This window comes from Mastomys coucha, unplaced genomic scaffold (genome assembly GCF_008632895.1).
Source record: "Mastomys coucha isolate ucsf_1 unplaced genomic scaffold, UCSF_Mcou_1 pScaffold22, whole genome shotgun sequence".
Classification (NCBI taxonomy): Eukaryota; Metazoa; Chordata; class Mammalia; order Rodentia; family Muridae; genus Mastomys; species Mastomys coucha.
Window position 1 is genome coordinate 217,659,473 of NW_022196905.1, and position 14,928 is coordinate 217,674,400.

General features: G+C 45.5%; 1 protein-coding gene and 1 long non-coding RNA gene across 10 annotated transcripts in view; one reads left to right on the plus strand and one right to left on the minus strand.

Moving 5' to 3' along the window:
- The window catches only part of Znf827 (zinc finger protein 827), a 171,710-nt gene that overhangs the window by 92,609 nt on the left and 64,173 nt on the right, over window positions 1–14,928 (plus strand). For all 9 annotated transcript variants that reach the window (XM_031340392.1, XM_031340396.1, XM_031340394.1 and 6 more), the window contains exons 6-7: window positions 1,497–1,736; window positions 3,794–3,851. In XM_031340392.1, the coding sequence (XP_031196252.1) occupies window positions 1,497–1,736; window positions 3,794–3,851 (298 nt within the window). The remainder of the gene's footprint in view (window positions 1–1,496; window positions 1,737–3,793; window positions 3,852–14,928) is intronic.
- The window catches only part of LOC116069621, a 21,719-nt gene continuing 16,844 nt past the window's right edge, over window positions 10,054–14,928 (minus strand). The window contains exons 3-4 of the long non-coding RNA XR_004110073.1: window positions 12,468–12,586; window positions 10,054–10,358 (exon numbers count right to left, since the gene is read on the minus strand). This is a non-coding gene — a long non-coding RNA (uncharacterized LOC116069621). The remainder of the gene's footprint in view (window positions 10,359–12,467; window positions 12,587–14,928) is intronic.

Here is a 14,928-nt window from a genome sequence, read left to right on the forward strand (position 1 = left end):
CCACCCCACCCCCGCCATGCTTGAGAGGTAAATGGGGTTCCTGACCACCAGCTTACAGCAGTGAGGGTTCCTGTCCACATCGCAGGACTGACTCACAGTCACTCAGCACAGGCTGTAGACTGTTTCTAGCTTCTTCTTGTTGTTGATGATGATGTTGCTGCTGCTGCTGTTGTTATTGCCATTGTTGTTGTTTGTTGTAACCTGGTTCAGGAGTTTCATGTCCTCCAAAAGCCGTACCAGGAGGACCTTCCCTTTGCCTTGTCTGGCTTTGTGCAGCTATTTGTCTTGTTGCAATGCAAATACAGGTTCTTTCTTGACTCTGTTTGTCCTTTTCTATCTCTAAAAAGGACCCTTGTCATTGGCTCTAGGGTCCCTCTGGCTTATCCACAATGATTTCACCTTGAGACTCTGTCACCTCTGCAAACTGCTTTCCTCCGGATAGGACAGTTCACAGGTCTTAGGGATATGCAGACAGACCTTGCTGGGGGTCACTGCTCAACTCTTTGTCCTATCTGTCTTTTACTTCGCTGTCAGAATCATCTTTGATTTTTGTGTTCCAGGGTACTGTGTACTCAGTAGCTACTAATAAATGTTTACTGGTTTGAAAATGTGACTTTGTTTTTAAGTGGCCCAAATTCATAGGTGGCTGAACCATCATCCTATCTTCCTGCAAACACATCTTACCCTTAACTCAGAGGAGTGAATAACAACAGACACTTGCAAACCACATGCATGCTGGACCTTCTAGAAACCCCGAGGGAAGAGCAGCTGGGGCTCGGGCTGCTATCCTGAGACTGACTCAGTTGTAAGACTGCTGTTTTCCTGGGTGTTCATCTGGGCTTCGGCTAACTTGAGAAATAGTCTTACGGATTAGTAGCTTCCAGAAAGGTAGAAATGTCTCCATGGAATTGCCCCTGTTTGACCTTTGTTAATTTAGATGCCAGAGAGGGAGGGGGAGGGAGAGGTGGTATGGTCTTTAAAGACTGGGAAGAAGTGATCGTATTAATAAGATCTCAACTGATTCACTAAAACTGACTGAGCTCTAAAGCTGCTGGCTACATCCTCTGTTTGGAATCAACACAGAACAAAGGAAGGTACACATAGGGTGTCAGGAAACCCTTAGCCAAGAAGTCAAGGTTCTAGGCAGCCAGGCTATTCTGTGACCTTGGGTAGGCCAAGTAACTTCTCAGGCTGTCAAGTTTCCCGCCTTTTCTGGAAGCCAGGTGAGAGGAACCAACAGTTTCACACTGTGTGCTCCTGTCCTGAGTCATTCACCCTTCTAGACTCTTCTGTACACAAGCTTCATCGTCTTCCTTGTGATTAGCGACTGAGTTGCCAGGGGAAGCACCTCAGGGTAGAGCATGAGTACCCCTTGCACGCACTGGGCCCTGGGTTCAAGTCCCAGTGCAACAGAAAGACAAAAAGACAGCAGAAACTGGTTTGCTTCCCAATGAAGAACAGCCATGTTCTGGTTTCTCTCACCCACCTGCTTGCAGCGGAAAGCTACAAGGAGACACGGGCAGTGACAGTTAAAGAAGAGCCCATGGAGGTGGACATCCAGGACTCCTCGGCCTCCACATCACCCAGCCGGAACGTGGGCTACAGCACTTTAATGGGGCGAGAGAAAACTGAACCCCTACAGAAGCTTCCGGAAGGTCGAGTTCCCCCAGAGAGAAATCTCTTCAGCCAGGACATCTCCGTGAAGATGGCTTCTGAGCTGCTTTTTCAACTCTCAGGTAGGTGAATTGTGGGAAAATGTGGCTGACTGGAAAGCATCGGTAGGAACGCCCTTCTTAGGAAGGGAAACGTAACCCACGGGGTAGGTGTTTAGGAAGGATCTCTTTTTATACACCGCATTAGTGGTTAATGAAGTGTTGCCAAATCGAATTCCTACCACACTTTAAAAAAACTAGTTGTTAACGATTTTACTTATGTGGAGGTTAGAGGCTACTGGGGGTTGTGTCTTTCCTTCCACCCAGTGGATTCCAGAGACAGAGCTCTGGTTATCAGGCTTGGCAGCAAGCCCCTTTTACCCACTGAGCCATCTCACCTGCGGCACACAGGCTTTAACGCAGTTGAGAACTGGAACTCCGTGGAGTTCTCTGCTGATCCCTTTGACCAAGTTCAAACATGCACTTCTTGAAAAGTTTAGTGCTGATCTTATTAACAGCCTCTTCTTTGTAATGTGCGAAAGAAAAGTGTCCATCCACGTCCTCCGAGAAAATCATATTGTCTGAATTAGTGAAATTTTACTTTATCTTGGTGAAAAGAAGTATAAATAGAAAAACAAAAGGTGGGGATCTGACAGCTGCCTCCAGCTGTGGCCTCAGTGGCTGTCTCTGTAGGAACCTTTCTTCCTTCAATGCTTAGGACCCAGATGTAGAGGTATTCAGCCCTGTGAAGGGTCTGAGTCCCGGAGTCGTGCTTCTGTCTGCTCTCACAAGCCTCACACCGTTTGTCCCTAGCAAGTTTAATGTGTTGTTATTTCTTGAACGTGAATGAGGCTGATTTTTTTTTTTTTTGTACTTACAAGACTGGTATTTTGGTAGACACACATAGCTCCCTCTCTGGGGCTTCATGAATTCACCCATCAGTCATTTCTTACTAACATTTGATAAAGCAGACAGACCCATCAGACAAGAGATCCCTGTTACTTAAGACACTTGTCCCTCACCCCTCAGAAATGGACCAGGAAAGAAGCTGAAGTCCATGGGCCACCCTGATAGGTCAGTTTTTCTCCTTGGCCCCGATGACACTTCCTCAGCTATGTGGCTCTAATGACACTGAGCTCCTCCACAGTGGCAGAAATCACTAGTCCAGCAAACTTTAGGGGTCTCCAAAGGTCGAGGCACATCCCAAAGAAAGGCTACGTAGGTAGTGACCTAAGAGCCCAGTGTAGCTTGAGCTATAGGCCCATGTGACCCTGAGAGCTCTCCCCTGGCACAGCCACAGGCTGCACAAGCCCAGATAGAATGCTCTCCACACGGATGCTGGCAGGCAGGCAGATTCTCCCCTGATGTCATTGCCGAAAGAAGAAAAGGGGATGTCCATGTAAACACATGTGACATGGCTTCAGAGCCTTCAAAGGCAGGTAGGAAAGGTTTATATTGTTTTTTGTAAAAAATCCCCGAGGTTAGTTTTTTTATTTGCCTGGTTGTAAAATCTGAAATCTTTGATAGGATTGACCAGGTTTTCTGTAAATGCTTCAAAGAAGCCATGGAAAGCTGTGATGGCCGGGGTAGAGTCTTCCCATTTGTGCTGGGTCAGCGAGGCTGTGGTTCAACTTGGTGTTCTTGAAAGCTAATTAAATAATGTCTGACAGCTGGTAGATTTAGACCCCAGGATGCATGAGGAGAGGGCTTACCTCTTGTCTAATGACATTGTTCTGTTCCCAGTGACATTTATTAGAATAAGCAGTCCATGACAGCACCAAGAGCTCTCTGGTTATTCTCTGAAGGGTCCTAACAACACAGACTGTCATCAGACCTGGGGCAGTGCAGTTACCACTACTGCAGTTGGAGGGCTTAATTGAGGAACATAGAACTTATCAACGAGGAAGGATGGACAGAAACAGCTGTCTGTATGTGTGCATGCTTGGGTGTCTGGTGTGTGCTCTGACTTTCAGGCCTTCCTGCAGGCAGGCCACACGTAACTATCTGATGAGGGCCAGCAGTTCCGTGGCCATCTGCCTTTCACTTTCCCAACAAGACAGAGAAATCGCATGTTTCTGCCTAAAAGATGGACATGGACTGAACTTAGCCTAAGTCACCTGTTTCATTCTGTCTTCTTCCAGAAAAAGTGAGCAAAGAACACAATCACACGAAGGAAAACACCATGCGGACAACCACCAGGTAGGCCACTGCTGTGCGCTATCACCTCGTGCCCTGTGGGGTCCACAGACCTGCTTCTCTCATGCACTGGGTCTGTGCTCCAAACCCTATGGATTCAGAGGACTTACAGCTTTCTCAACATTTTCTCCCACAATTCTCAGTGGGTGAAAACAAGTCAGACTCCTGGGGTAAGCAGAGAGACAAACTTTGTTATTTCCTAGATATATACTAGTAGGGATCAGCTATGGCATTGTTTTTCATTTCTTACCATAATTTTGTGAAGTAGATTGTTCTTACCACCTTTGCAAGAGTTTGTTTTTATTTATTCGCTTACCTTTCTGTACCTGGATCTGAAGCCAAGGCCTCTTTCATGATGAGCCATGTGTTCTGCCACTGACTTGCATCTCCAGCTGTGAGAAGCATCTGACCCTGAGGGATTGAGAGGGGGGCACAGGGTGGAGGCTGCATCTGGGTGGGGCTCAGGATCCAAGGCTCTTATGGAAGGCCCACACTGCCCTGGCTCACTGCTCTCTACCAAAGCCACCCAACCATTGACACCTTGGACCATTTCCAGAGGGAGAGGATTTTTAAGCAGAGGGAAGATGGTGCTTTTTAAAAGCCGAGAGAGACAGAGACAGAGAGAAGGCTCAGCTGGTAAAGGCACGTGCTTGTCAAGCTTGATCACCAAGTTCCATTCAGGGAACTCACACGTCAGAGAAGAACTGACTCTTCCAAGTTGTCCTCTGACCTCCACATGTGTACTCTGATATGTCTCACCCCACAAACAAACAATGAAATAAATACTTTTTCTAAGTTGCAAGAGCTGGGCACCCTGTTGTAGCCTGTAGTCCTGACTGCTTGGAGCTGAGGCAAGAGAATTGCTTGAGCCTAAGAGGTTAGACAGCATTGTGAGACCAAGTCTTAAAAAAGTAAGGCAGGAAAATGGATCTGAAATATATCGTAGGCAAGAGCATTTTCCGTTTGGCAAAGGCTGGTGAGTGACTTGCGGTGTGGGTGGCTCAGCATTCCGCCCACCATCAGGAAGACTGAAGGAACAGTCAACATGGGTGTCACAGGGCCTTGGAGGACCCCCCCACACACACACACACACTTCATAATAAACTGATGTAGGCAAGGGGCAAGAGACAAATCTACAGAGAGGGAGGTTAGGGAAGACATATTTCCCCTGCCTGGGACCACTCCACACCCTTAGATGGCCTGTGAGGTAGCCCAAGATAGGAGTTGCGTGAAGGAGCCAGAGTCACATGAGTTAGAGATGGGCACCAGGATCAGGAGACTGGTTCAGTCAGGAACTTTGCTTTCCTGGGCAAACGGTGCTGGTGTCATCTGTCTGGTAAGTTGACGCACTTCATAGTCTTGACACTTTGTATGTATATATCTATTTATGTGCATCTCTGTGTGTTTCTTTGTGTGGGTTACATGTGTGCATGTGTGTGGAGGCCGTGGGACAATCTTGCAGTCATTCTTCAAGCACCATCTTGCAACCACTGCAACCCACCTTTTGTTTGTGTGTTTGTTTTGTTTTGACACAAGGTCTCTCATTACCTTAGGACTCCGAAAGTAGGCTAGGCTGGCTGCCAAGTGAGCCCCAGGGACTACCCTCACCCTGGGCCCCCCTCCCCCCCCCCACCCCCTTGGTTTGGAAGACTGAACCCAGGTCCTCAAGGCAAGCATTTTGCAAGCTGAGCTATCTTCAAAGCCGTGTGCTTTCAGTTCTTGAAACAACTGGTAAAAGAATGATTTTCTTTTAGGAGTGCTATGAATTGACCTCACTTCACCATCAGGTAAAGACAGAACTCTCTTGGATCTTACCCTGAGATTTTTCTTTTCTGCTCAATTCATAGAACTTGGAATTTTGAATATCTAAGAGAAATGAGCACAAAGCCAGCTTGCTTCTTCCTGGGCTGCCTAGTACTAGGGAAAGAACACCTTAGTCGTAGAACAGGAGAGCCGCGGCCATTCTCTGAACAGACACAGATGGACATCTAGTCTTGTGCAGATGGCCCCTAGATGGTCTTGGGAAATGAGTCTGGGTGGAAAGCTTATTTTGTGTATGACCTTGGATACCCAAGCAGGTGATGTGAAATTTTATAAATGCTAGCTTGTCACCTCCACGTCCGTCATCCTAAAACTGTGGTCTGTTGTCTGTGCCCCAGAGATGTTACCTCTGACAGAATTGACTTGACCCATAGTCATCCAAGCACAACGAACTAATGATAACATGCTCATTTTACTTTGCTTCCATGGAGTTCTTGAAAGTGAAAGCTTAGGTTCCCTAAGGTGGAGTGTGAGGTGGGTGTTCTCTCAAGATGGTTTAATGAAGAACTACTTTCACGTGGGAGAGGATGGGGTGGGGAGAGGGGAGAAGCCTATGGAGGTTGTGGTTTTAGCTGGAGTCTCTCTGCTCAATCCCCTAGGGAGCCCCGGAGTAGGATGGGCTCTACAGAGTCTAGGCTGCCTACAGGTGTGGGACCAGCTCCTTGTACCCCACAGGCTATGTGTTCTCTACCAGAGGCTCCTATTGGGAAGGGTCGTCACTAATTATTCAGGAGCCAGACAGGCCTGCAACAGCATCCCCATGGAGTCTTCTAGATCTTTAAGTGTATACACTAAATACTTAACATTACAGAAAGGCGTGTGAGACCGTGTTCTTTTATGCTCTTCATATGTTCTGCGAAGAGGGAAGAGGGCTGAAATATGCCTCTAGTCTAAATTGTGTTGGCTGGAACTGAAGCATAATTATAGGTTAGAAAAGATCTTTATTTTTAAGCATTCAGCAAAAAAAAAAAAAAAAAAAGAATCAATCGTAAATTCTTCCCTTGCTGGGAGATTATTATAAGGAAGAAAAGTCCTACTCAGATCTGCCTGAAGCAAAGGAAAGGTTGCTTCCTGGGAGCCCAGACCAGACACAGTGCTCAGAAACCAGGATTAGACCCCATGGCTTATAATTCTACAAAATTCTGGGTGTGTTTTTATTTATTTGTGTAGACACCTTGGCCAAATCCACAAATTGATTTCTTTTTTAACCATCACTTCAGGGTTTGAAGTAGAGTCAAGCTGGTCCAAGGAATTGTCTCCCACCAAGGACAGTAGAAGATGCCAGCTCTCTGGACCCTCCTTTCTAACTATTTATTCTTTAAAGGACCTTCTTTTGTACATACAAGGTCAGGATGTGGGTTATATTTTACAGTATGATTTATAACAACCTTCAAATAGATTTACATTAGCTCTTCATTTTCAGGACTCCGTGTTTAAGTACCTAGTGGGATATTTATCGAGTTAGTTCTTTTTGACTTAGGGCCTCACCAGGTAGCTTAGTTTGGCTGGGAACTTTCAATCCTCACACCTTAGCCTCCCAAGTGCTGAGATGACAGGGGTACAGCACCCCACTTGGCTCATTACCCCATTTCTAAGGTCTAGTTCCTGGAAGAAGCTGTTTGGAAAAGTGGCCACTGGACTCAAGTTCAGAAGTTCCCACCTTTAAGAGTTCCTAGGTAGTTTAATTATGAAGAAGCCCTGGGGACTAGCCTGTCCACATGGTACAGAGATATAGCCTTTCCTTGCCTCTGTCATGTTGACGGATGCCCAAGCTCCTCCATGTGGAGTGGCCCCTGCTCCTGAGGTTTGGGTTGCTCTCTGCCTTCCTATCCTACATAAGGCCGTAGCTCCCCGACGCCTGTTTACCACTAGTGATCTCTATGCTCATTTTGTCCACAGGGCTTGTGGGGGAAGCAGCAGTGACCAATGAAACATGCTGTAGCTTGCCATTCTCACCAGCTCTGACACTTATGCTCAAGAGGCCCTTGGGCTATGTGCCCTGTACTATCTCCCTGCCGGGTTTCCATCCCTCCAACTGCAGAACTGCCCCTCGTCCACACCACTGGTACAAAACATCAGATGTGGAGAACCGAAAACAACAAGAGCCAGCATTTCTTGTTGACTATGTAGATGAAGCTAAAGGCTGAGGCTAATCACTAACTAGCAAGTTTCTGGTTCTTAGCTATGCACTTCATTGGTCTGTTTTGTTCTCCTCTGTAATGGAGGCTTTCAGAGACATGCAGGGGCAGAGAAGTGCCCCTCAACATTGAGACAATTATTAGTTCCCAGCCTGGGTCATGTCATCTGTGTCCTCCCTTTGTCACCTCTTTGCATATGTTAACCTTGAAACAAACTCTAGGCATCAGAGTGCGTGTGTATTGTACATATGTGTGCATGTGTGTGAACATGTGTATTGGCTTGACCATGCATGCATGTACGGCGTCATGTTTCTTTGTCTATTGCTCTCCACATTAAGCTTTTGAGACAGTGTCTCTGACCGAATCCGGAGCTCACTAGTTAATCTAGACTGACTACCGAGCAAGCCCTCCAGATCCGCCCGCCCCGTGGTTAGATACTATTCCAGCTTCTGCTTGTTTGCTTGTTTGTTGGAATAAAGTGTCTTACTGTATAGCTTTGGCTGTCTTAGAACTCACAATGTAGTCCAGGCCTAGAACTCAGGTCTGCCTGCCTCTGCCTCCTGAGTAAAGACGAGCACCGCGAGCTCGACCATGCTGGGTCCAGCTTTTACTTGGAAATAGGAACCCAGGCTAGTGCAGCAAGCGCCTCACCCGCCGAGCCACCTCCCTGACACCTTCAGACATTGTTTTTAAAACTGATTTGGTTGCTTTTGTTTTATTTTGTTGTGGTGCTGTTATCAGAGCCTGTGGCCTCAGAGGAGCTAAACTAACACTCTACAAGTTAGCCATGACCCCAGCAAGAACTGGTTTGAGAATGCTCCTCCCCTCTGCCCGCCACACCTTTTTTAAAAATTCAGATCCTAAGAACTTAAAATCAGCTGTATAAATTAGAATCATCTTCTCAAAAGGAAAGGCAAAAAATAACCCACGAAAGCGTACCAGATAGCCAGGCAGAAAAATCAATTTACTTAGCGGCTGGAAAGATCGGATCATGTGGGTCTGCCTTGCCCTTGCCCTCTGCCCTTGTCTGGGCCCTTATAAGGGCATGTGCAATGAATGCAGCCTGTAAATTCTAAAACCACCATCCTCTCACATGGTTAACCTTAAGAGTCTGGAAAACTCATGTGTAAGTAAGCCCGTGGGTCTCCTTAGAGAGAGTGTCCTAGGTGTGCCTAGCGATGTCTTCCTGACGCACACTGGGGTGAGAGTCCTTGCCGGACCCAGGAGAACAGAGGGACAGACCATGGATGAGTTCAATAAACCCTATTTTTTTTTTATTTCCTTTCCCAGCACAGGCCTACTTTCTACAGGGAGCAGATAACCAGCCATTATGGTCATTTGCTAGATGAAAACACATGAACCAGATTCCACAGTTTAGTAAAAAAAATAAAGGAGGAATGGACTCTTCCTCCATGGCCCCTCGGCTGGCCAGGTGCTGCTTAAGACGGAAGTAGGCAAATGGAACCCTAGAGCGAGCATCAGGTAGCTCCAGCAGGTGAACTGGGCCAGTTCGACGTAGCGGAACACCATGAGCTTTGAGCAAAGGCTGCCAAGACCTGACTTATCCTTTATTCCCTCTTCTTCCACTAATAATCAGTGTCTGTAGAAACAAGGACAGACTGCAGGCCGAGAAGTCAGGACTGCACACACCTGCCTCACTTCATTCCAAAACAACTACGTGTTTGCCCAAATCATCCTCTTGTCCATTCCTGGACAGAAAGTGGAAATCAGGGAGAGACAGACTCATATCGTGCCATGCAGACCAACATTTAATTTGCCCAATTTTCCAAACTTGAAATGTAGACTATTTTTCTGTGATTTAGATAATGACAGAAAACATTGTTTACTAAAAAGATGCATTCACTTGATAGTGTCCAATATAGAATTTTCCTGTGTGGCGGCTTAGATGCATGCCCTTCAATATTTATGATTCACTAATAGAAATTGCACAGATTGGTAAAGAAGCGTCATGTGCTGCCTCCGCTCATGCAATTTCCCCTCTCATTTCTTTGGAGAACCTAAGAGAATGATGGTGTTATTACTTTAGAAGTGAAAAATTACTTGGGGACACTGGGTGAGACAGAAGCAATTAAGAGAGAAGCAGGAAACAGCAAATGAAATTGGTGATTTTTGAGTCTCTCTTTATATCCTAATTTACTGTTCATATTTTGTGACATTCAAATTAAATACGCAGAGAACACCAGAGCATTTAATATTACATCAATATTAATTTCATGGATTCCCAATTAATTAAGACACTCTAATTTATTTTTATTTTTTAGTGATGTCACTGTTGTTGAGGGACCACATGGTCATCTCCATGAATCTTGAAGTTATTCTTCCTGTATAGTCTGTCACCTTTCAGCACCTGTCATACTATCCCAAGAAATATTTAGGTTTTCCTTGTCTGTGATGTTCATTTCCCACCCTCTAAATATGATGCCTCCAAGCTGTGCACAGCCTGCGAGGATGCCTGCTGCAGCCTTGGACACATACCGACTCGAGAGTCTTCCCATTGCAATATTTCATCAGGTTATCTTTAAATCTTCATCTGTCAAAAGAAATTAAAATTGATTCCTGAAAATAGTTTATTATGGATACCTGAACCTCTTGAAATACTTTGTGCAGTGTGCAGTGTGTGTGTGTGTGTGTGTGTGTGTGTGTGTGTGTGCGCGTGTTTAGGGCAGTCGTTGTGTGTCTCTGAAGGGGCAGCTTTAGAGCTCCTTTCAGAGTCTGAAGAGGTCCCTGCTCTCTTTTCTTCATTACCCATGTGGGTGTGTTCTTCCTCCTGGCTGGCTAAAGACTCAGTGAGGGGTTAGCCAGAGTCTGTGACAAGCACCGTAGCCAGCGGCGGAACCAAAAGGCGGGTGCAGTTTGGGTGCTAGCCACAGGCCTGCTCTTGTCTGGGGTTTTCTCTGGAGTGTCCCCAGAGCTGTTACTAGACATTCAACAAACAGGCAGAAGGTGACATTTCACAGTGGGACAGCTCTCCAGTGGCAGCAGACCACAGGGGTATCTGTGCTGCATGGATATGGTCCACGGCATGGCCATGACCTTGCACAACTGCAGAGAGGACAGAGCCCCCCTGGGTGGCCTTCCACAGAAAGCCCCTTGTCCTAGTTTCTGTGTGAAGTCACATTCTCCCTGGAGACCTGGTTGTCTAGGAGCTGACATTTCATGCATCCGGGTGTGCTGGGTTCCCTTCCTTGGTCTGCGGTGGCTTGGGTTGCCCTGATCCGGCCTCTTCTCTTCAGAGGCCCTGACAAGGCCTGCATTGTGCTCCCTGCCCTGGGAAGTTTCTTGGCTTTTTGTGGATGAATGCTGAAGCTCAGCCGCCGGAACCTGGACCCTGAACCTTGGGATTAGGTTCTGTGTATTGGCCTGCCTTTAGGAAGACCAGAAATAGATTCCACTGTACGTTTCAAAGAAAGTAGGAACCACTGCATGTGTGTGTCTGAGCCATTTTCCCCCCCTGAAAAGCCTGGTTTTTCTACCTCCATTTTTTTCGGCAGCCTCCCTTCCTTGCATAGTGTCTACACTTAGGACACTATGTGTGGAAACGTGTGCTGAAGCTTACAGTGTTGCCAGGTTGTTTCTGCTGCGGACTGTATGAGTATGTTTGTTTGTTTGTTTGTTACAATTGTCCCTCCATACTCATGTTTTGAAAGGTTAAGTCTTTTTAAAAGTAAATGACCTAAACGGTCAAACCTCAGAGTTTTAGTGAGAAGTTTTGAAGATAACCGATTTTCAGAGTATATAGAATATTAGACTTAAATAATCCCCATCACTGATAAGCGTTCTACCCAACAGCCTACTTCTAAGTTGGAAATTGATATGTTTGCAGAATTTATTTTTACATATGCATATTTTCTTATAAAAACAGGATTCTACCGTACATACAGCTTTATAGCCTCAGTTAACCTAGACCATGTTATACAGCATGTTTGAGTTAATTGGTATAACTCAGTGTGCTTCTTTTAAGACTTGTCTAATATCATTCAGCATTTCTATATGTAGTAATTTACTTAACTAGTATGTTATTAGATATCCAGAAGCCCACCTCATCCACATTGTTACCAATGTAACTAATGTTACAAATGGTGTTGAGATGAAGTGACTAAGGCATTGGACTGGGGGAGGAAAGCCTCTGCGGGAGACTTGCCTGCCACGCCAGCTTGATGACTTAAGCTTGGAGCCCCCTAAAAGCAATGCCCATCTGCAACTCTACTGTTGGGGAGACAAGTGGACTCTTGGGGCTTGCTGGCCAGCTGCAACTCTAAGTGTAGATTCACAGGGCTAGCCTGCCTCAAAAAAAAAATATATATATAGGTTGAGTGCTATGGAGGAAGACACTGAAAGTCACCCTCTGGCCTCTACATGCCTACGTGTGTGTATAGACAGGAAGAGAAAGCATTAACATTTTTCAGGCCTTTGCTATAAATTACCAAACTGACTTGCTAAGATTCAGTCTCCAACTGATGAACAAGATGGAGACAGAGACAGAGGCAGGCCAAGATTATGTGAGACTTGGAAAGGCCTGCACTTTCCATTTAAATTTTAGAATTAATTAATTATTTTGTGAGTGATGTGTGTGTGCGTGTGTGTGTGATAATGGATACATGTGGAGGGCAAAGGACAACTTTCAGGGGTTAGTTCTCACCTTATGCCATGTGGACTCCAAGGATTGAACTCAGATCCTTAGGCTTCGTGCCAAATATGTCTCCCCGCTGAGCCATCTCACTCACTCCATCCACTTCCCGATTTTCACAATGTATGTCCCTTTAAAAAAAATAAGGATACTGCCACCATGCCATTTCACACCTTATAAAATGAGCAACACTATTTACATTGTTTACAAGTTTCTGTTGTTAGATGACCCGCCCCAGCCAGAGGCCACCTGTGTTTATGAAACAGGAGAAGGGGGTACTCATAGCTTTGTCACCTCCAAAAGCAGAAGCAGAAGCTTGCTCAGGTTCCTGTGCTGGGAGTGAGATGACAGTGTGGCCGTGGCTCCTGTCAGCTATGGGCCTGAAGCCCCCATGCTGCAGTGCCAGCCTCAGGCTTTAGGCAAATGTCCAGTTGACCTTTGCCAATGTAAAGATTACCTCACATTTTGCTCTCTTCAGTCTCTATTTTTGAAAGTGTATCCAACATGGTGGGTGACAGGTCCCAGACCCTGTCCTGAGGTCACAAGACATCTCTGTTTATTATGTACATTTTAGGTTTGAGTAAAAAAAAAAAATTCAGTCTCATAGTGTCAGGGTGGAAACTCACAGCACTAAATCTTGGCTGCTTTTCTCCCTAATTTCTCTCGGCTGCCACCCAAGGTTCTTTTATTAGTTGACTGCATAGGTGAGCTCTCTCAGGAGGAGGGAGGTCCTCTTGTCTGAGGTCCTCAGAAGACAGCGGGTTCCTCAGTTCCACTAAACCCATGTTGTCTTTCATTTAAGGTTATTTTTTCATGTTCCATCACTCATAAATATGTTAGAAAGCAAACATACACATGATATGTTTATGTGTATACATATAATTGTGTATACTAATCATCTCTTATTCTAAATTGTTAACAAAGAAATTAAAGAATGTGGTAGTTAGGGATAACAAAATATGCAGTTCCTAAGGAGAAAATTGCAGTAGCCATGAAAATCAATTGAGAACTCAATGTTCATTGCTCCATGGGTGGAGGTCCTGCCAAACACGAATGATGCCCCAGGTTCCAGACCCGGCATCATGGCTGGGTGTGATGGTGCTTGCCTTCGATCCTAGTACCCCTGAACTGGAGGCAGGAGGACCTGAATGAAGGTCATTGTCATCCTCAATTACACAGCAAGATTTCACAGAGATACCAGGCAGCCTGGTATCTCTATGAAATGATACCTGACTTGAGAAATGGTGTTAAGCTAAAAATGAAATACAAATTAGATAATCTTGACTCTGAAACCTGGAATGTTTCAAAACTCAAAAGTTTTGTGTACCAACACAGCACCACATATGGAAAATTCCATTCTGTCTCCAGGTGAGAGGTCACCATCAAAACTCAAGTGCACTACAATTATTGTGCCATGTAGGATATACAGGACGCAAGTGGATTTCCTGTTTAATTTTGGGTTCTGTTCCCAGGGTTCTTCTCTCTGTATACCAAGATACTCTGAAGTACACGCCCTCAAGGGCGTTCCAGAACACACAGCCTGCAGGGTTACTTGGTCCTTCTTGGTTTTAGTGATCATTAGCCAAGCATCTGCTCTAGTACCACAGAATGGTTCTCTTGCCCGTAAGTCCCTTGAGGGCATTAGAAGGAGTCCAACAACATATTCCCTATGCCTTATCTCCAGATAATCTCATCTTTCAGATATATTTAAGAAGCTTTCAGAAGAAAAGCTGTTTTGTTCTTCAGCAAAGCCTGAAGAACTACAAGGTTGTTATTGTAGCAAGCTTCAGCCTTTGTTGGACAGTCCCAAACTGTTCTTATTTCTTCCATTTTCCTTATCTAGACATGGTGATTCCATAAGAGAGCTACCTGTATCCACTTGCCTTTTGTCATAACCACATCAGAAAGTCTTTGAACTAGCTTAACAACATCTTTTGGATAATGTTGGTCTTTCACTTGTCTCGTGTGCCTTTTGGAAACATTGAAGATTGTTTTCTCAATTACAGTTTCCTGATGCCTTCAGAATGTCAGTACAGTGTGGGTGTAACTTCTAGGGTGTGTACCAAGATCCGTTAGGATTTGGAGAGCAGAGATTTTAAAGTAGCAAACCAGTGCTTTGAAGTGAATGTTTGGTGTTTCAGATCTTCAAAAAATAATGTTGACCTGAAAGTGTAGCTCAGTGGTAAAGTGTTTGCCTAGCATGTGTGAGGAAGACCCTGGGGTAGATTCCCAGCACAATAAAGAAGGGGAGGGAGAGAGGGAGTAAGCATGGCATAAATAAGGTATTCAATGGATGGATGGATGGATGGATGGATAGATGGGTAGATGGGCAGATGGATGGATGGGTGGGTGGATGGATGGGTGAGTGGGTGAATGGGTGGACAGGTGGGCAGATTGATGGATGGATGGATGGATGGATAGGTAGATGGGCAGGTGGATGAATGGGTGGGTGGATGGATGGGTGGGTGGATGG